The 19,540-nt window shown below is 52.2% G+C and overlaps 1 protein-coding gene across 2 annotated transcripts; it reads right to left on the reverse strand.

Annotated features, from left to right (window-relative positions):
- Positions 1-2,638: 2,638 nt before the first annotated feature.
- POLM (polymerase (DNA directed), mu) lies at positions 2,639-12,581 on the reverse strand. 2 transcript variants are annotated; one of them, XM_011946752.1, is made up of 11 exons: positions 12,322-12,581; positions 11,097-11,280; positions 10,222-10,320; positions 9,932-10,102; positions 9,098-9,169; positions 6,886-7,006; positions 4,779-4,911; positions 4,508-4,610; positions 4,160-4,402; positions 4,002-4,085; positions 2,639-3,753 (listed from the first exon to the last, which is right to left on the reverse strand). In XM_011946752.1, the coding sequence occupies exons 1-11, from the start codon at positions 12,507-12,509 to the stop codon at positions 3,667-3,669; spliced, it is 1,485 nt and encodes a 494-aa protein (XP_011802142.1). In that variant the 5' UTR covers positions 12,510-12,581; the 3' UTR covers positions 2,639-3,666. The 2 variants fall into 2 exon arrangements, with proteins under 2 accessions (XP_011802142.1, XP_011802143.1); XM_011946753.1 differs by lacking the exon at positions 4,508-4,610 and having other exon boundaries at positions 4,779-4,903.
- Positions 12,582-19,540: the final 6,959 nt, after the last annotated feature.

Raw genomic sequence — 19,540 nt, forward strand, 5'->3', positions numbered from 1 at the left:
ATAATCCTTAATAGTGAAACACCGAATCATTTCTACCTAAGATCAGGAACAAAGCAAAGATGTCCACTCTCACTACTCCTTCCAGTGTTGTCCTGGAAGTCCTAGTCAGTGCAATAATGTAAGAAAAAGAAATAAAAGGCATTAAGTCTGGCAAAGGAGAAATAATATTGTCTGTAAACAATTCCACAGACTCCACCAAAAATCTCTTAAAAGTTCGCGTTGCAAAGTTTTGGGATACATGATCAACATGAATTATATTTCTATGTGCTAGCAATGAAAAATTGGAAATTGAAACATTTTATAATAACTCCAAGGAAATAAAATACTTAGGTATAAATCTAACAAAACATGTGCCAGGTATGTATGTTGAAAAACCATAAAACACTGATGAAAGAAATAAAAGAAAACCAAAATAAATGGAGAGACATACTGTGATATGAATTTAAAGATTCTATATAGTTAAGATGTTAGTTTCCCCAACCTATAAACTCAGTGCAATTCCAATCAAACGGCTAAAAGATTGTTTTGTGCCTACAGACAAGGTGATTCTAAAATTTATATAGAACGTCAAAGGATTATATAGCCAAAATAATTTGGAAAAGAACAAAGCTGGAGAACTCATATTACTTGATATTAAGCATTAGTCTAAAATTCAAGTTAACTGAGTTAATATGGTATTTGTAAAGGGACAGATCCAAAAATAAATGGAACAGAGTCCACAAATAGAACCATATAAATATAGCCAATTGACTTTTACAAAAGTTCATAGGAAATTCAGTAAAGGAAGGACAGTATTTTCAAGAAATGGTGCTACAACAATTGGACCTCCATATACAAAAACCTAAGCCTCACACCCCTTAAACAAAAATTAACTGAAGATAAATCATGGATCTAAATGCAAACCAGGCGAGGTACAGTGGCTCATACCTATAATACCAGTACTTCGGGAGGCTGAGGCGGGAGCACTGCTTGAAGCCATGAGTTCGAGACCAGCCTGGGAAAAAATGCAAGACCCTTGTCTCTACAGAAAATTAAAAAAGTTAGCTGGGCTTGGTGGCTTGTGCCTGTAGTCCTAGCTACTCGGGAGGCTGAGGCAGGAGGATTGCTTGAGCACAGGAATTTGAGACCGCAGTGAGCTATGATCATACTACTGTACTCCAGCCTGGGTGACAGAGCAAGACCCTGTTTCTGGGGAAAACAAACAAACTATAAAAGAAAGCAAAGAAAATCTTTGTGATTTGGGGTCAGAGATAGGACTCCAAAAACATAAGAAAATGGTAAACTGAATAAATTGATAAACTGGACTTCATAAAAATTAAATACATTTACTCTGAAAAACACAGTGCTAAAAGAAGGAAGATAGTCTACACACTGGGAAAAAATATTTACCAATCACCATAGTGGCACATAAAGAACTCTCAAGATTCAGCAGTAACAGAGGGGCATGGTGGGTCACGCCTGTAATCCCAGCATTTTGGGTTTTGTCATGTTGGCCAGGCTGGTCTTGAACTCTTGACCTCAGGTGATCCACCCACCTTGGCCTCCCAAAGTGCTGGGATTACAGGTGTGAGCCACCGTGCCCGGCCAACAATTCTGTTTTTAAAAATGAGACTTGAACAGCCACTTCACCAGTGAGGACACAGAAGCCAGTGAACAGATGCTCAACATTATCAGGCATTAGGTAAATGCAAAATAAAACCACAGTGAGCTACTGCTATGTACCTACTACTAGAAAAGCTAAAGTTAACAAATACTGAAACTATCAAGTGCTGGCAGGGATACAGAGCAACTGCCTACTGTGGTGTTTAACTTACAGGGGTGCTCACAATGCTGGTGGACTGCAAAATGACAGACACACTCAGGACAACTTTGCTCTTATGAAATAAATGTATACTTACCAAATGACACAATAATCCTATGCCTGTCTACTTACCCAAGAGAAATGAAGATCTCTGTGTTACACAAAAACTTGTACATGCATGTCTGTAGCAGTACGATTCATAATCTCCAAAGTCTGGAAACAACCCAGACGTCATCTTCTTTTTAGGCAGAGTCTCGCTCTGTTGCCCAGGCTGGAGTGCAGTGGCACAATCTCAGCTCACTGCAACCTTGGCATCAAGCAATTCTTATGCCTCAGCCTCTTGAGTAGCTGGGAATACAGGTATGAGCCAACATGCCCAGCAAACTTTTGTATATTTTATAGAGATGGGGTTTCGCCATGGTGGCCAGGCTGGTCTCAAACTCCTGGCCTCAAGTGATCCACCCACCTCAGCCTCCCAAAGTGCTAGGATTACAGGCATAAGCCATGGCGTCCGGTCACAATCCAGACATTCAGCAGCTGAATGGACAAACTGTAGAACACCCATGGCATGGAATAAAGTACAAACTATCAACACACCCAGCAACCTGCAGGAACGTCAAAGGCATTAGGCTGCAGGGAGAGGCTAGTCCAAAGGTTAAATATAGTTTGGTTCCGTTTACATGACATTCTAGAGAAAGCAAAACTATAGGGATGGAGCACCACTAAGTGGGTGGGGGTGGAGAAGCACGTGACCACAATAGGACAGCGTGGGAAAGTGTTCTGGGGGTGGACCTGGTGTGCCCCACATGTGCAAATGCTGCACCCCAAAAGAGTCAATTTTACTGCATGTTCATTTTCAAAATATTTTTTAATGTGATGAGTGGTCTAGGAAGTCCTCACCTAACAAAGTGACTTGATTCAAGGCCTGAAGGGGAGGGCACACTCCAGGTGGATCAAAGCCTGAGGCCAGAGTATGCCTGGGGATATGAGGGATGTGGAGTGAACCTGTGTCCAGCCCACCTCAGTGCTTCTGACTCAGTGAGAAGGGGAGGGAATTGGCCACAAGGGGGCCTGGGTGCATCAAATAGGAAGCCAGTGAGTCAAAAAGCTTGGGGCCAGTGGGGCTGGAGAGATGCCAGAACCAGGGACCATGTGTGGACTTAGGGTTTGGAACCATTAAAGGGCTCTGCGACTGGAATGGCAGGATATGACCTATTTTTGAGACACTGTGCTGAGAACAGGGCTTAAAGGCAGAAGCACAGAGCCTGGCTCGGGGCGCTGCAGTACTGAAGCCCCATAGTTGAAAATTACCTTCCTCCTAACTCCTACCCAGGCCCTCTCCCTCTCCAGATGCCTACAGCACACCAGACAGTAGGCTCCTTGCTGGCAAGAACCACAGCCTCCAGCTCATGGCTCTCAAAAGCAGCGCAGGTACGCGTGGTGCTCTTCTAGGCATTCTGGGCAGGCTCCCTGCAGGAGCCACAGTAACTGCAGTGCAACTGATGGGACACGGCACATCAGGGACCACTTGCCATTCATGACTGCAGGCCCCGCCACGGCTCCATGAAGTGGGCCCCGCTCACATCCCGTCCAGGGCAGGAACGTGAGCCATGGTAAGGCTAAGAGCAGACCCAGGGTCACACACTGATGAGGCCGGCACCAAAGGCTCCCACCTCACCACACCCCGCAGCACGCCAGCAGCGGCTCAACTGATCCTTCAGGCACAACTGACCTCCAGCAGAGTCAGGCCCTGGCGGGGAGGGGTGAAGGTGGGGGTTGGGGAGCAGCATATCTGCCTGGAGACATTCAGTGGCCAAGTTGGGGGCAACGGATTTTCTGAGTGGATGTGGGGGCCACAGGCAGGCTCAGGCGTTTCTCTGCTCTGGAGGAAGGTACTCGAGGCCCAGGTGTCTGAAGATGTCTTCCTCTGAAGTCACATGGAAAAACGTCTTCTGCAACAGAAGCAGGACTTCCATGACCTAGGAGTCATGCCACTGCTGCTTCCCTGGAGGAAGACTGAGGGTGGAGGCAGAGCCCAGCACTGATGTGGCGTGTGCTCTTGAGGGCCAGGAACTGGGTGTGGAGACCCAGATTAGGGTCCTATGGGTTTCAGGCTGGAGGGGTCCAGGGCCATTTCATATTGTGGGTCAGAGAGCGGACTATGGGTGCTGTTTGCTGTCCCCAGTCCCCAACAATGTACCTGCTCTGGGTCAAACAGCCCATGGCTGTTCAGCCACAGGCCCTTCTCCTTCCGGCTGAAGCGGCGCAGCTCCCGCTGGAAAAGCTGCGGGGAAGGGACTGTCCTTAGCAGGGCTGGCCCAGCCCCACCCCCAGGCGGCCCAGCAACACACTGCCTACCTTGGAGCCAGTCCAGCCGAGCAGGGCAAAAGGGAACTGGCTGATGGGTGTGACAACCAAGTCCACCCTCACAGCCTTCCAGGATGCGCAGGGCCTTGTGGATCCCCCCACAGCAGCCCCCGGAGGTTGTGGTAGGCGGAAAATGCAGAAACTCCTCTCAAAACCGTCCATGTGGCTCTGCTGGGCCAGGCGGGTAGGGGACTCCCAGCGGCTGTGCTGGTGCTGGTGGTACAGGATGAGGCCCTGTGGGGAGAGGTGGGCGTGGCTGAGACCACCCTGTGGTGCAGAGAGAGCAGGAGGCGGTGGCATTGGCCAGTGGTGGCTCCTGGGGAGCAGGGAGACCCTCACCTGGTCCTGCAGGTGGCGCATCACTCTGGGCAGCAGCCCCGCCTCCTGGCCCTCCTTGGGGTGGGTGATGAGGAAGTCCACGTCATGGCCCTGCAACTTACCCCTGAGGGGGCCAGTCTGACTCTGACTCAGGGACATGGCCTGCTCACTCCAGCCCCAGGCCACATCCCTTCCAATGAGTGGGAAGGCCCACTTCAGGGTCCCCGACTTGGGTCCCTTCACCGGGGAGGGGTCTGAAGCCAAGCCAGAGGGACACATCGGGCCTCCTTACCTGCGGAAGCCGCCGGTCAGCGTGACAGTGGCCCCAGGCAGGGCCTGCCCCACAGCTTCCTCCACTGCCTGCTGCAGGGCATCTACATCGGACCGCAGGACTGGGGTGCTCAGATCCCGGTGGTGCTGGAGCCCTAGGGGCAGCACCGGCTCTAACTCACCCAGCCTGCCCCCAGGCTGAGCCCCCATCCCTCACCAGCATGAGGTGGTCACCCTGGGGCCCCATCGTTGCAGGACCAGGAGAGGCCACCAAGGAAGGTGAGGCTAAGACAGGGAGCAGAATGAGATCCCAATCTAAGCATAACACTATCTTCTCTCCCTCTTTAAATATTAAACTTTTGAGATAGTTGTAGATTCACTCGCAGTTAAAAGAAATAGCACAGGGAGATCCCATGTGCCTTTTACCCAGCTCCCCCAAAAGGTTAACACCTTGCAGAACTATAATTTTGCAACCAAATATAAGGATACTGATGTTGATACAGTCATGCCACAGGCTATCTCTTTTGATGCCTGTTTTTTCTTATGCATAAAGTGAGTCCAAGAGGTAGTAAAACGATGGACGATGGCTCTGCAACAACGAACACCTCACTCTGGCCTACTTCTGTTTTGTCACTTATCGGCCTCCCACACACAGTTAAGGTGAGGTTTATTTATTTGAGATGGAGTCTCGCTCTTGTTGCCCAGGCTGGAGGGCAGCGGCACAATCACAGCTCACTGCAACCTCCGTCTCTCAGGTTCAAGTGATTCTCCTGCCTCAGGCTGCTGAGTAGCTGGGATTATGGGTGTCTGCCACCACACCCAGCTAATTTTTGTATTTTTAGTAGAGACAGGGTTTCGCCATGTTGGCCAGGCTAGTCTTGAACTCCTGACCTCAGGTGATCCACCCGCCTTGGCCTCGCAAAGTGCTGGGATTACATAAAGATGTGAGCCATCACGCCCAGCCAAGGAGAGGTTTAAATGTGAGGAACAGCAGCACCTGGCACAGTGAGCTCTCAGTAAACGCTGCTAGCCATTCCTGACCACTCTTGTCGTGGGGAGAGGCAATCAAGAGGAACCAGCCCTGTGGGTCTCACTTCCTGTCAGCTGAACTGGGCAGTGGCCCGGGGAAAGATGTGCAAAGAGGCAGTGGAGCTGGCAGTGCCTGCTGGGCTGTGGGGATTGCTTCGGCACAGCCTTCAACCCAAGGGAGGTCCCAGATGGTGTGGCCAGAGTAGCCAGGCAGGCCATGCAGAGAGAATGGAGTATCTGCTCAACACCTGCCACTTGCTGGCTCTCACAGAGGAGCTTATGAATTCATTCCTTCCCACTTTTTAATTTATTATTATTATTTTTTAAGATAGGGTCTTGCTCTGTCACTCAGACTGGGGTGCAGTGGCTCAGTCTCAGCTCTTTGCAACCTCCACCATGGCCTCAAGGCTTGACCTCCCAGGCTCAAGTGATCCTTGAACCTCGGCCTCATGAGTAGCTGGTACTACAGGCATCCACCATCACGCCTGGCTAACTCTCGTATTTCTTGTAGAGACAGGGTTTCACCCTGTTGCCCAGATTGGTCTTGAACTCCTGAGCTCAAGCAATCTACCCATCTTGACTTCCCAAAGTGCTGGGATTACAGGTGTGAGTCACCATGCCCAGCCTTCCTTCTCCATTTCACAGAAAATTTAACAGACTCAGAGAGGTTACGTCTTGGGCAATGGTCACTTACCTGGCAAATGGTAGATAGGACTCAAACCGGGGCCTAACAAACTCAAAAGCTGATGTTCTTTCCCTTCCCCTGCTCGGTGCCACCTCTGCAGGCCTCCGTGTACCAGGCACCACACTGGGCAGTGTGCCCAAGGCCCAGGCTGTCCCCGGTCCCTGGTCAAAGTCTAACCAGTAGGCAGTGACACAAGCCCCTGGCATGTGACGGAAGTTGTGATCAGCATCGTCCACTGAGAAAGGGCTGTGGTAGATCCTGACTGCACTGGATGGAGACCCCAGAAAGCCCACCACACAAGGCTGCCGCCAAACCCTCTGCACCAGCCTGCTCCCTTCCCTCTAGGGAGCTGGTGCTGAGGGATCCAGGGTACAGTTTTGGGAAGCCCAGGGCCCAGCCTCTCTGGAGGGCTCACCCGCTTTCTGCTGTTGGGTCAGTTTCTGGGGCTGCTCTCGGAGGTCATCCAAGGTTCGCAGTCCTTCCCGGTACCACCGGTCAGCAGTCCTCACACTGACCCCAAAGATCTGGGTAAAGAGCTGTGGGGAAGGAGCACAGCCCGGTTGGGCAGAGCTCTCATGGCTAAACTCAGATGATCACTGGCTCCGGGATGGTGTGGCCCATGGGGCACGATGCACCAGGCAGGCGCCATCACCACTCGCAACCTGCCCTAGACCACAGGGCAAGGATTCAAACTTGGAGCCTGGCTACCCAGCCCGCCGCCTTGGGGAGCAAACCCACGCACACCCCTCTCCTCTCCTCTATGAAAGTTCTCTCCCAGGACTTACACAGCTCTAGCCTGTGATTCCAACATAACTAGAACAGTTACCCTAACACATCAGCACGAGGGGCTCCTAAGTCACTGGAAAAACCATGCCTCTCCCACCTAACAGCAGGTGGAACGAATTCCTGTGGTTCTCCTCCTTAGCAAATAGCAAAAAACAATGAGGAGTTAACAATCAAAAGGGTGGATTTAGGAGCAGAACTGGCAGGGCTGGCTGGGGTACTCACATATCTCCCCACACAGGGTGGGCCCCAGTTCAAGCAAGTGGCTGCTTCAGGTCAGCCACTAGAGTCCCTCCCTAGGAATTCTGGATCTGAGACTGAGGGCAGGCCCACGCAGTGGCAGAAGCTGTAGCCTGTGGGTGCCGAGCACCTTCTGTAGCCATATTTCTAACCAGAGGAGGAAGCTGGTGCGTGGCAATAGAGGGTGAAGCAACCGTGCAGAGAGGCAGAGGGGAGGAGGAGTGACCTGGTGATACCCAGGTCACTGAGCCCAGTTCTCCTGCAGACCGGCCACAGCCCTCCCCATCCTGGGCTCTGCTGGCCCTCCTTTCCTTGATTTTGTGAAGCAAGGGTGTGGGGTGGGTCACTGTCACTCGTAACCCAAAGTATCCTGACTAAAAATGACGAGATTAACCCAATTATATTAATAAACTTCTCATTACTAACATAATTTTCTGCCAGCCTAGGTGCCATCACGGCTGGGGCTGAGTTAATGAGTGAAAGCACTCATTAACCTCCATCCACTTTAAGGGGATTTCATCATCTCCAGGCCCCTCAGTCCCACACTCACCACAGTGGCCCCACTCATCGGGTCCCGTCCCTGCCAGTGCCCCTTGCCCCTTCCCCTGCGTATTTGAGCCCATTTGCCCTGCACACATTGCTCAAGTCTCCCCTCTTCGAATCCCTCCCTGTCAATCCTAACAACATTCTGTGTGGCCTCCCAAGGTCCCATACTTCACTGACAGTTATCCATGTGGCCACTGCTGTGACACCTCCAGCCACAAAGGTGGCAGAAGGGTGTCAAAGCAGGCACACCCGAGGTATCCAAAAGAGCTCAGATGGCATTTCCCTATCAGATCAGGAGTGAGCAGAAACAGAGGGAAGGTGGCCATGGAGACAGGCAGGCTGACCACACTGAGAAAATAACATATAAGGTCCTGCAGAGGGTGGGCAAGGGCAAGCCCAGCGCACTCAGTGGCAGCACCCAAGAAAAGGGTACATTTGGTTCAGTGTGCTCTGTTTAAGATGCCACAGCATGTAATCTACTTGAGAATATTCCATCAAAAATAATCAAGGCAGAGCGAAGTGGCTCACGCTTGTAATCCCAGCACTTTGGGGGCCAACGCAGGAGAATCATTTGAGCATAGAGGTTTGAGACCAGCTTGGGCAACATTACCAAGACCCCATCGTTACGAGAAATTTAAGAATTAGCCTGGTGTGGTGGTGCATGCCTGTAGTCCCAGCTACTCCAGAGACTGAGGTGGGAGGATGGTTTGAGTCCAGGAAGTCAAGGCTGCAGTGAGCTGTGATTGCACCACTGTACTCCAGCCTGGGCAACAGAGCAAGACCCTGTCTCAAAATAAAACAAAAACCCCCAAAAGCCAGATGGTGCTGAGTGATCTAGAAAATTCTGTCCTCAAAACAAGCTTCTTCCTTGCCTGTCTCCACTTGGCTGCCTTGTGCATATCAGGTGTCAGCTTAGCTGCCACTTCCTCAGCGAGACCTTCTCTGACCCCTGGGCTGGGTCAGCTGCCTCTGCTCGCCTCCCCGTACATGGTGTGGACTGTGCTGTCATTCCCAGGGTAGGACATTCCTGGGGCAGGTCCAAGGCCTGCCCTGCGCACCTTCATGGTCTGGTACCTCTCTGAGCACCGAACTCTCTCCACCTCCTTACACACTCCAAGCTCCAGCAGCTCCTGGGGGAGGGAACAAAGCAGAACTCTAAGCCTGAGGGCGTGGGGTGAAAGAGAAGGGCAGGGAGTTAGGGTCAAGGCTGTGGGCCCAAGGACTGAGGCAGTCCCCTCCAATACCCTGCAGAGACAACTTTGTGGGGTCAGGGTCTGGTGGGACTTGGAAATGGAGACTGTGCCCAGGGAGGTGACCAAAGTTGCTGCCACACAGCTGGGAGGCCGGGGCTCCAGACTCAAAGCTCCTTTGGGCCTGGAGTTACAACAGCTGAGATTCCAGGTAACGTGGATCATCTCTAAGTCAAATAAGTCCCAAGATACATAAACAATTGCTTTTCAAAACATGTGAACTCAATACTACTTCATTTAAAAGCATCTTCTGTTACTGTGTATTTTCTCACGATGAAAGTGCACTAAAGGACAACTCAACACATTGGGGCACTGAAGAGAGATGCTCACACTCAGGGTGCTCTCTTCCATTCCACTGTGGAGGGCAGTTTGGGACTAATGACAATGACAACAGCGTCACCCCTAGCCCTGCCAGCCCCTTGCAGCACTATTCACTGGGTCCTCTAAGCCACCCAGGGGTAAATGGCTGGAGTGCACAGGAGGAATCTGAGCGCAGAGGGTGGCTTGTTGAGGCCTTGGAGCAGTGTCAGCACCCACGACTGTCTATCCCCACCTGCCCCCACAGCACCCTCTGCTGTCTCACCAGGCCCCCAAGGCCTCCCCACCCACCCACTCGCCCTGCTCAGGATGGTAAGCACCTACCTGGACAACCCTAGAGGAGTGTTCTCCAAGGTGGGGCAGCCCCTGCAGCTGGCTCAGGGTTGTGACAGGGCTGGGAAGGGCCTTGAGCACCGAGGCTGCTCTGCAGAAGGTGAGGAGGCGGCCCTCACTGCCTTCAAAGCCCGCTGCCTCGGCCAGTGTCTCCAGAGCCTCCTGCAGGGAGGGGCCCTAGGTAAGGGGCAGGGTGGGCAGCTCCAACCCGCCAGCTACCACCCATCTGTACCCTTGTCCCCAACCCCCAGGCTTGGCCAAGGTTCATAGAAGTGGCTTACCGAGAGGCTAGCGTTGTGGTGTGTGAGGGGCGTGGGGCGCTGGCAGGCATACGTAGGCATCCATCCTGGGCTCAGAGGCCCCTTCCTGGGCCCAGTCACCTGGGGATGAGCAATGAACAGGTCACCGTGAGGCTGTAGGGCCGGCAAGAGAGCCAGGCCATACCCAGGCTTTGTTTCTCCTGGAGTGTCCAACTGAGGCCCTCTGGAGCTCATGGGACAGAGGTGAGCAACAAAACGCCAGAGGCATGGGGCCGAGGGAGACACCGCCCTGCGCGACAGGCTGCAGACGGGGCTCCTCATGCCAGGGTAGCAGCAATCCCATCTGCCAGCCCTGTGGGCACTTCTGCTGCTGCTGCTGCACGTGACGCATGTGCTCCATCACCCCAATCCTCACAACCAAGCGGGCTGGGGATGCTGAGGCCTTAGGGGCTAGGGGCTTGCCCCACGACCATGGCTCACAGGCTGGGCCAGGATTTGAACGCAGGCAACCTGGCCCCAAGCCCACACCTGTCAGAAGCCAGGAGCCTTACAGCATCCTGAGGACAGGCTCCTGCTGACCCATGGGTCATCCCGCTCGGAGTTGCTGTGTCATATACTTGGTGAGGAAGAAAGGCCTGAAGAAGGTAAAAATAAGCGGATCCCAGAATTTGCACCAGTCGTGAGAACAGAAGCTGAGATGGCCTGGCCCCCTCAGCCCCTGCTGTGGTTCCTCTACTGGCTTCTAGGGGGCCCCTGCTGATCTGGGTAGAGTCCTCACTGCACACCTCCTCTGAAGGACATTGAGGCATTGCTGCCATGTCACCTGTCCCAGCTGAGCAATGGCCTACACTGGGGCTTTCACTGTAGCCCCAACTCTAGTTTTCCACCCAGCTCACCTCCAGGCGGTGCCGGCACTCCACAGGTACAGGCTGCCCAGCTGCCAGGCTCTCTGTTAACCAGCTTATGTCCAGCAGAGCTGGGAGGGTGCAACCCGGGGGAGAAGCTGCCATCCTGCGCTCCTGCCAGCTGACAGCCTCCTCTGCTGAGGTCTGTTCCATCACAACATGTGTCACTTCGGAGCTGGCAGAGGGAGTTGGGAGAGAAGGAGGAGGGTGAGGCCCAACCTCCCTCGTTGGCTCCAAGCCTTCATTCTTGCTGTCTCTTCTGCATGGTGAGTGACCATTCATCCTGCAAACATCACCTCCTCCAGAAAGCCTTCCCAGCCCCTCCTCCTGGTAGATGAACACCGCCACCACTCAGCCCTCAGAACTGTAGCTCTCTGCCCTGGCTATGTTCACAAGCACAGCCCAGTCTTGTGCTCTCTCCCTCCCTCTCCACCTCAGAGAAAGGAATTCCTTAGGGGTCAGGACCAGGTGGTCTTCATCTAAGAACAGGGGTTTTAGCAGAGATGCAGGAGCCTGTTTGGGTCTGAACCCCAGCTCTGCCTGCCACATACTTGTTTAGCTCTTGGGCAAGCCAGGTGTCTATACTTTGATTTCCTCTTCCGTAAAGCAGAGATAACATATCTACCCTGTGGGGTTGTTGTACAAAGATAGTGCCTGGTACACTCTAAGCTGCTATCATAATCCTCTCCTGAGTGGGTCTGGCACACTACTGATCCCTGATAATGTTAAAAACAAAACAAAACAAAACAAAAACACACACACACACAACTGTAGGGGTATACTAGACCCAGGTTCGTTTGCTCTCTCAACCTTCAAACTAGGGGGCACCCCCAGCTCCCTTACTCTGGGTGTTGTCTCTGTAGCCATTTTTCCTCCTCTTGGTTCCCTTCCTACAGGAGCGTCTCAGTCGTGTTATTTACTCAGGTCTGAGGACAGAGGAGCATGCGGGCTCCGGGCCTCCTGAGAAGTCAGTCTCGCTCACAGATGGGACACAGCCCAGGCGGAAGGGCTGTTAGCAAATACGACTGCTTATTAATTACCCCTGACCTCTGGTTTTGATTCTCGCAGTGATCCTTTAAAACACGACTGGCCCTAATTAATAGCACCCTTTACAGAAGAGGAGATGGAGGCTCAGGGAAAGGTCACGAAGCGCCACAGCAAACTTAGAATCCAAAACTACAGTTGCCACGGAAGACCGCGCCGCGCCGCCCCGCACCTGCAGGCGTCGAGGACACGGAAGCCTTTGGAGCGCGCCAGGCGTGTGAGGAAGGCCCGGCGGCTGCGACCCATGCGAGGCTCGACCAGGTAGATGGCGACGCCGGGGAAGCGCGTCGAGGACGGCGTGGAGGAAGCGGCATCGCCGCTAGGGGACCCGACCCGCGCTCGCCGCCGTTTGGGGAGCATTGGGACCACAGCCTCCAGCAACGCGGAGCGAGACGGAAGGAAGCCGCAGTGAGGCTGACGGAAGCGGCGGGCGGGCGGCCGCTGACTAGAAGAGGACGTGGCCCCGCCCTATGCAAATAAGGCCTCTCCGTGAGACTCGCGACCTGGGCCAGTCGGAGCGCTGGGGAGGGTCCGGGCTCCTACAGGATTGGGTGTCTCGGCCGCTCCGGAAGACCCGCCTCCATGCAAATAACAGTAGAGGACACGCCTTTTATTTAAATTAATGTCTCAGAAAGCGCTGTTTGCTCCCACTGGCCACCTGGAGGAGAGGGTGGGCTGGAGCGGGCCGGGGAGGGTATTGGAGGGGCTGAGGTGGAGGAGGCAGGGTCAAAGGGGCGTCCTAGGCTGGTAGGGGTGGACTGGGACCTAGGCTCAGGCGGAGCCGGGTGGGCTGCGTCCTCGGAGCGAGGGTGGTCTAGGGTTGAGCCGGAGGCCTTGGGTGGAGGCGTGCGGGCCTTGCCCGATCCTTCTGCGCTCGGGACTGTCACACGGAAGCCGGCGGGCGCGGGACAGACAACGCGGGTTTCCAATGCGCTGGTGTGGCGGTCGCTTCAAACACGCGAGATTTTTCAGTCGAATGGCAGGCCATTTGGAAAAATAGAAGTTTGTGCCCTTCTTCATTCCTTAACACCAAAATAAATTCCAGATGGGTCAAACATTTCCATCTAAAAAGGAAACCAAAAACATACCGGAAAAAAGTCGGTGAATGTTTTTATGATCTAAGTATCACAGTAAACTTTGGAAACTTTAAAGGAAAAGAATGACAAATTGGACTACAGACAAATTTTAAATCTGATCAAAAATTAAAGTCAAAAGATAAACTGGGATAAAGTGTGAGATATTTTGGAATTAAGATTATCTCATCATAATAAACTTATTAAATTGTCCATAGATAAAAAGGCAGTAATTTAATAGAAAAATTAGCAAAGAAACTCACGTAGATGATTCTCAGAAGAAATCCTGGTTAATAAATTTATGACCAGAGTGCCCAACCTGTCCAGTCGTTACAGAATACCTAAATGAGAATATCTTCAGTTGTGGGTTTATCAGACATTCAAAAAATTGACCACACATGTTGAAGGTGCGAGAGAATTGGCAATCTGTAGGAGAGACTCTGGAAGCCAATGTGGCAACCATATCCAACAAAATGAAAACAAAATAATACACATTGATCCAGCAATTCCTTTCCCAAGATTGGGATTGCATTGAATCTGTAGATCAAGCTGGGGAAAACTGATGTCTTGATAATATCAAGTCTTCTGTCTATCTTATTTAGATATACCCCATTTGTAATCTCTGTTACGGTGGTGTGACACTGCTCAACCTAACCGATGGGACACGCCAGATCAGATGCAAACCCCTTTCTCATGCCTCTCCTCATCACTACCCCATCGTCTTGTCTTGAGCCCCAGACTCCCTGAGCACCTATCCTTTTTCTTTGGCCCCTCTCTGACATCTTTAGTGGGCTGGCTCTTCCCCATCTCTGCACTCAGAGCACAGGGCTGAGGGCAGCGGGAGAGGTGGCTCAGCCCGGGCATCCTCTTGACCTCTTACACCATCTCCAGCCTCCTAATTCATCTACCTCTTCAGGGCTGTAGAGCTTCCCGGGCCTCAGGACCCACACACAGAAGCCAGGAGGCCTGCATGTGGTCCCTCTCTCCTCATCCTCCCCTTGTGCCAGCAGGGATGAGCAGCTCTAAGGGTCTTCATCTGTGGATCTGGCTCCTGCCCCCCTCAAGGAGGAGGCTCTGCCCAAATGTCCCCTGAGCAGATCCCTCTAGCTGTCTAAAACCATTTCCATTCCTTTTAATGTCCTCTGTCTGGCCAGGGCACCTGGGATCCCCTTGGGGCCCTTGTTCTCTTCTGAGAAGGCAGAGGCAGTTTTTAAGTCTGTCAGACCTGAATACTTAAAACACTGGGCAACTGTGCTAAAATGTTTGTGCAAGGAATCTCATCCGACTGACAGTGAAAGAAATTGCCTAGCTTAGAAATCAGCCAGGCCCTCTGAGTCATTGCTGCAGTGTCTGCTAGGACAACATGGGGCTGAAGGAGTCATGAACATTGGCCAGTGGGAACAAGAAGGGGTGAGGAGGTGGGGAGAGAGAGGGACTTGCCTGCTCTGCAGGACGAAGATTTGCCCTATACCCAGGGAGAGGTGGTCTGCCGTGGAGGTGAAACCACCTTTGCAGAATTCTAAGTCATGAGAGAAATCTAACATGACTGACTCCCTCTTGCTTCTAACCTCACAAGCTAAATTGGTTATCTGATTTCTTTTTTTTTTTCTTCTTATTCTTCTTCTTGTAGTGCAGAGGCCAACATAACTATGAGAGGAATTTAGTTTATAGTTAAAGGCAAGAAAAACTGACCCCCTTCTTGTTTGGAGATTGAAACCACTTTCATAAGACAAGGTTAGAATTGTAGTGGAGCCTGAACTTTGCTAAAGAATGGGCACAGGCCGGGCACGGTGGCTCAAGCCTGTAATCCCAGCACTTTGGGAGGCTGAGACGGGTGGATCACGAGGTCAGGAGATTGAGACCATCCTGGCTAACACGGTGAAACCCCCATCTCTACTAAAAAATACAAAAAACTAGCCAGGCGAGGTGGCGGGTGCCTGTAGTCCCAGCTACTGGGGAGGCTGAGGCAGGAGAATGGCGTAAACCCGGGAGGCGGAGCTTGCAGTGAGCTGAGATCTGGCCACTGCACTCTACTCCAGCCTGGGTGACAGAGCGAGACTCCATGTCAAAAAAAAAGAATGGGCATAAACAGCGACCTGCCGTTGCTCACTTAGCTTGCTTTTCTATAATACTTACTGCCCTGGAGTCACATAGCCAGAAATCTCAAGATTTCTAACTTCTCCAACTGCTCATATAGAGGCCGGGCACAGTGGCTCACACCTGTAATCCCAGCTCTTTGGGAGGCCAAGGTGGGTGGATCACTGGAGGTCAGGAGTTCAAGACCAGCCTGGCCAACATGGTGAAACTCTATCTCCCTAAAAATACAAAAAATTAGTGGGGAATGATGACACATGCCTGTCATTCCAGCTACTCAGGAGGCTGAGGCAGGAGAATCTGTTGAACCCGGGAGGTGGAGTTTGCAGTGAGCTGAGATCGTGCTGCAGCACTCCAGCCTGGGAAACAGAGCAAGACCCCATCGCAAAAAAAGAGAAAAAAAAAGAGTCACCATTATGAAACCTAAAGAACTTTGAGATATTTTCTAGATTTAGAATTTTAGCAGCCCAAGAGACCCCACTTGGACCTGTGACCCACACCAAGAAACTGACTCAGCTGCTTGAAGATAGTTTTGACACCTCTGTGATTTCATCCACTGCCAATCAATTGTCTCAGTTCCCTAGTCCCCTGCCTGCTGAAGCATCCTTAAAAACCCTAGCCTCTGAATTCTGGGGGAGGTGGTTTTGAGAATTATCTTCCTTGAGAATTATCCTCCATCCTCCTTGCTTGTCTGGCCCTGCAATTATGAAACTTTCTCTGCTGCAACAGTGTCCCCACTGGAGAACCTGGAGAGGGGGTGTCCCTGCTGGAGGATGGATGGGGAGGGGTCCCTGCTTGAGGCTGTGGGAGGTATACCTGCTGGAGGAGGGGTGAGGGAGGGTGTCCCACTGGAAGATGGGGGTGGGGCACAGTGGGGAGCCATACTAGGGCCAAGAATATCCCCAGGACTGGAGGTAGCTTTTGCAGCTTAAGCAAGAGGCATGGTCGCTAGGGCAGGTTAGGACTTGGGTGTGTCCAAGAGGCACCTGGAAGGAGTAACCCTTCCCAGAGGGTGGCCCTTGAGCTATGGAAAACATCCCACTGAAAGGAGACAGTTAGATTATCTCCTGCACATTGGAAATTGTCTTTGAGTTTCCATCTTCAGTGGGCCTGGTTTCCCTGTATTGGTCGGTGGTGGTCACTGTGGGAAGGCAGTGAGGAGTGGGACTAGGGAGAGAGAGGGACTGCCACAGGGGCAGCAGTGGTCACCCCCCACCAGGCCCAGACCATCCCCTCTCCAGAGTACAGTGGAGCAGGGTGCACCTAAGAGCTCCAAATAATACTGATGCCCGGGCCCCTCCCCAAAACAATCCAGTTTAATTGGTCTGGATATGGCTTGGGCAGTGGCATTTTATTTATTTATTATTATTAATTTTTTAGAGACAAGGTCTCACTCTGTCACCTAGGCTGGAGTGCAGTGGCACAATCACTCTTGGCTCTCGTGCTCAAGTGGTACTTCTACCTCAGATTCCTGAGTGGCTGGGACTACAGGCATGTGCCCCCAAGCCTGGCTAATTTTTTAAAGTTATTTTTTGTAGAGACGGGGGTCTTACTGTGTTGTCCAGGCTGGTGTCAAACTCCTGGCCTCAAGCAGTCCTCCCACCTGAGTCTCCCAAAGCACTGGGATTACAGGCGTGGGCCAGTAACCCGGCCGACATTAGCATTTTTAAAGCTCCCCAGTGACTGATGTGTGGCCAAGGTTGAGGCTCACTGCTCTAGAGGGAGGGGACCCTTCAGGGAGGTGGAGACCCTGACAAGGAGCTTATGTGTGTAAAAGTAAGAGCTGAGAAGCACCTGAATATCCAGTGACCAAGAGCTGGTGGAATAAGTGTTGCTGTGTTCATACTGTGGAATATAATGCAGCCATTAAAAATGATTCTGTGAGGTTTTACTCTTTATCACCCAAAATTGTAAACACTCCAGATGTTCTTGACCCAGGGAATGGCTTCACACACTGGTGTGTCCATCCCGTGGAATGCTAAGGAACATTGAGATGAAGGGAACCGGTGATGCAGCTGCTTGAGTGAGTCTTCAGTGCCTCATGGTAAGTGGCAGGAGACACCTATGCTCTGATCCCATTTATATGACAACTCGGAAAAGGCAAAACTATAGGATAGAAAACAGACCAGTGATGGGCAAGGCTGGGAACAGGAGTTGACAACAAAGAGCTTTGAAGGCATTTGGGGGTGATGGAATGTCCTCTATCTTGACTGTGGTGGGAGTTACAGGTTACAAGACTGTTTGTCAAATTCATAGAATTATGAACTGAAAAGGGTGAACTTTACAATATGGCAACTATACCGCAATCAGCCTGATTTTTAAAAATTGGTGCTGGCCGGGCGCAGTGGCTCTCTCCTGTAATACCAGCACTTTGGGCGGCTGGGATGGCGGCTCACCTGAGGTCAGGAGTTTGAGACCAGCCCGACCAACGTGGAGAAACCCCATCTCTACTAAAAATACAAAAATTAGCCGGTCATGGTGGTGGGTGCCTGTAATCTCAGCTACTCGAGAGGCTGAGGCAGGAGATTGCTTGAACCTGGAAGGCGGAGGTTGCAGTGAGCCGAGATTGCACCACTGCACTCCAACCTGGGTTACAGAGCAAGACTCCGTCTCAAAAAACAAACAACAACAACAAAAAACTGGTGCTGTATGGCACAAGAAGACGTGACATGGTTACCAGATGAAAGCAGACAGCTGTATGTACAATGTGAGGCTGTTTTTGTAAAAACACACATATACATGCCATACGTGGAAAATATAGGCGCAACAAAGCTAAGCAAATGTTTGCAGTGGTTACTGGAATTGTGGGTGATTTGAACATTTTTCATTTTGTTTGTACTTTCTAAAATTTCTACAGAGGGCATGGATTGCTTGGAAGCAGGCAGGGAGGGAGGGAACATAAGTTTTCGTTCCCATTTTGTGGACGAGGAGCCTCTGTCTGAGCGGCAGAGCCAAGACACACATCCAGCCTCCCCTCCTGGCTCTGAGTCCAGAGTTCTCTCTGGAGATGTCCACAGTGCCTGCTCAGCCTGCTCTGTGGCCTCCCCTAGGAGCACAGGCCCAGGGAATGCTGTGAGAAAAGGGAGGGTGAAGGCAGGCCTGGGCAGCAGTGGGCAGGGCCCTGGCCTGGATGGGTGGGTACCACAGGCCACTATCAGGAAGTAGAGACCTCAGCCCTCTGTTTTGGGTGAGCTGTTCCAATGAACTTGGCTTAGGGATTCCCAGAAGTCCAAATCCCCAGCCTCCTGCTCCTTTCTCTGAGACTGCCTCCCAGAAAGTCAGGAGGCTGCGCAGCCAACCCCGTGGCGGGACACCTTCTGGCCAGGCTGGGCCCTTTCCGCTGCCCTGAGGCTGCAGCCTCCCTCCCTGCTCCTGCCGAGCCACGGCTATTCCTGCCCATCCCTTACTTATGTTTTCGATTATTTTTGCCCAGAGTTTGCATTTTTCCAAGATGAATCTCATCTAGCTGTTTCCTGTTCCCACTTTCAGCTCTAGAGGTCCTCGCGGAGATACCTCAGTGCCCCAACCTTCACAGCCCCCTCCCTGCCTCACCCCCACTGTGGCGCACCTCTCTGCAAGCTCCCTTTGGTGCTGTTTCCAGCTTGTGCTGTCTGTCCAGAGGTCTGCGGGGGTCAGGACTCAGCCCTGCTTGGGGGTCTGCCCCTGCTGCCCTGGTTCCCTCCCTCCTGTGGCCTGCTTGCCAGCAGCATTTGGGAGAGTGTGTGGCCAAACTGCTGATGCTGCTGGCCCCGAGCTCCTGAGGGCTGTTGGCCCCAGCAGTGCTGGCCCTGGGCCTCCTCTGATCTGTTCCTGCACATTGCTGTGGCTGAGAGTAACCTGGTATACTCGTATCCCGTGACTGCTGTAACAAATTATCACAAACTAGGTGGGTAAAAACAACAGAAATTTATTCTCTCCCAGTTCTGGAAGCTACAGTTAAAACTCCAGCTGTCAGCAGGGCCTCCCTCCCTTGAAGGCTCTAGGGGGGATCCCTCCTCGCCTTTTCAAGCTGCTGGTGCTCATGGTGCTCCTTGGCTTGTGGCAGCATCACTCCACCCTCTGCCATGGCCTGCAATGGCCTCCTTCCCTCTGGGCCTGCTCTGTGTCTGCCTTCTCTGTTTCTGTTTTTTTTTTTTTTTTTTTTTCCTTTTCTGTTGAGACGGAGTCTCGCTCTGTCGCCCAGTCTGGAGTGCAGTGGCCGGATCTCAGCTCACTACAAGCTCC

The sequence above is a fragment of the Colobus angolensis genome, unplaced genomic scaffold (genome assembly GCF_000951035.1).
Source record: "Colobus angolensis palliatus isolate OR3802 unplaced genomic scaffold, Cang.pa_1.0 Scaffold253, whole genome shotgun sequence".
In the NCBI taxonomy this organism is placed as follows: domain Eukaryota; kingdom Metazoa; phylum Chordata; class Mammalia; order Primates; family Cercopithecidae; genus Colobus; species Colobus angolensis.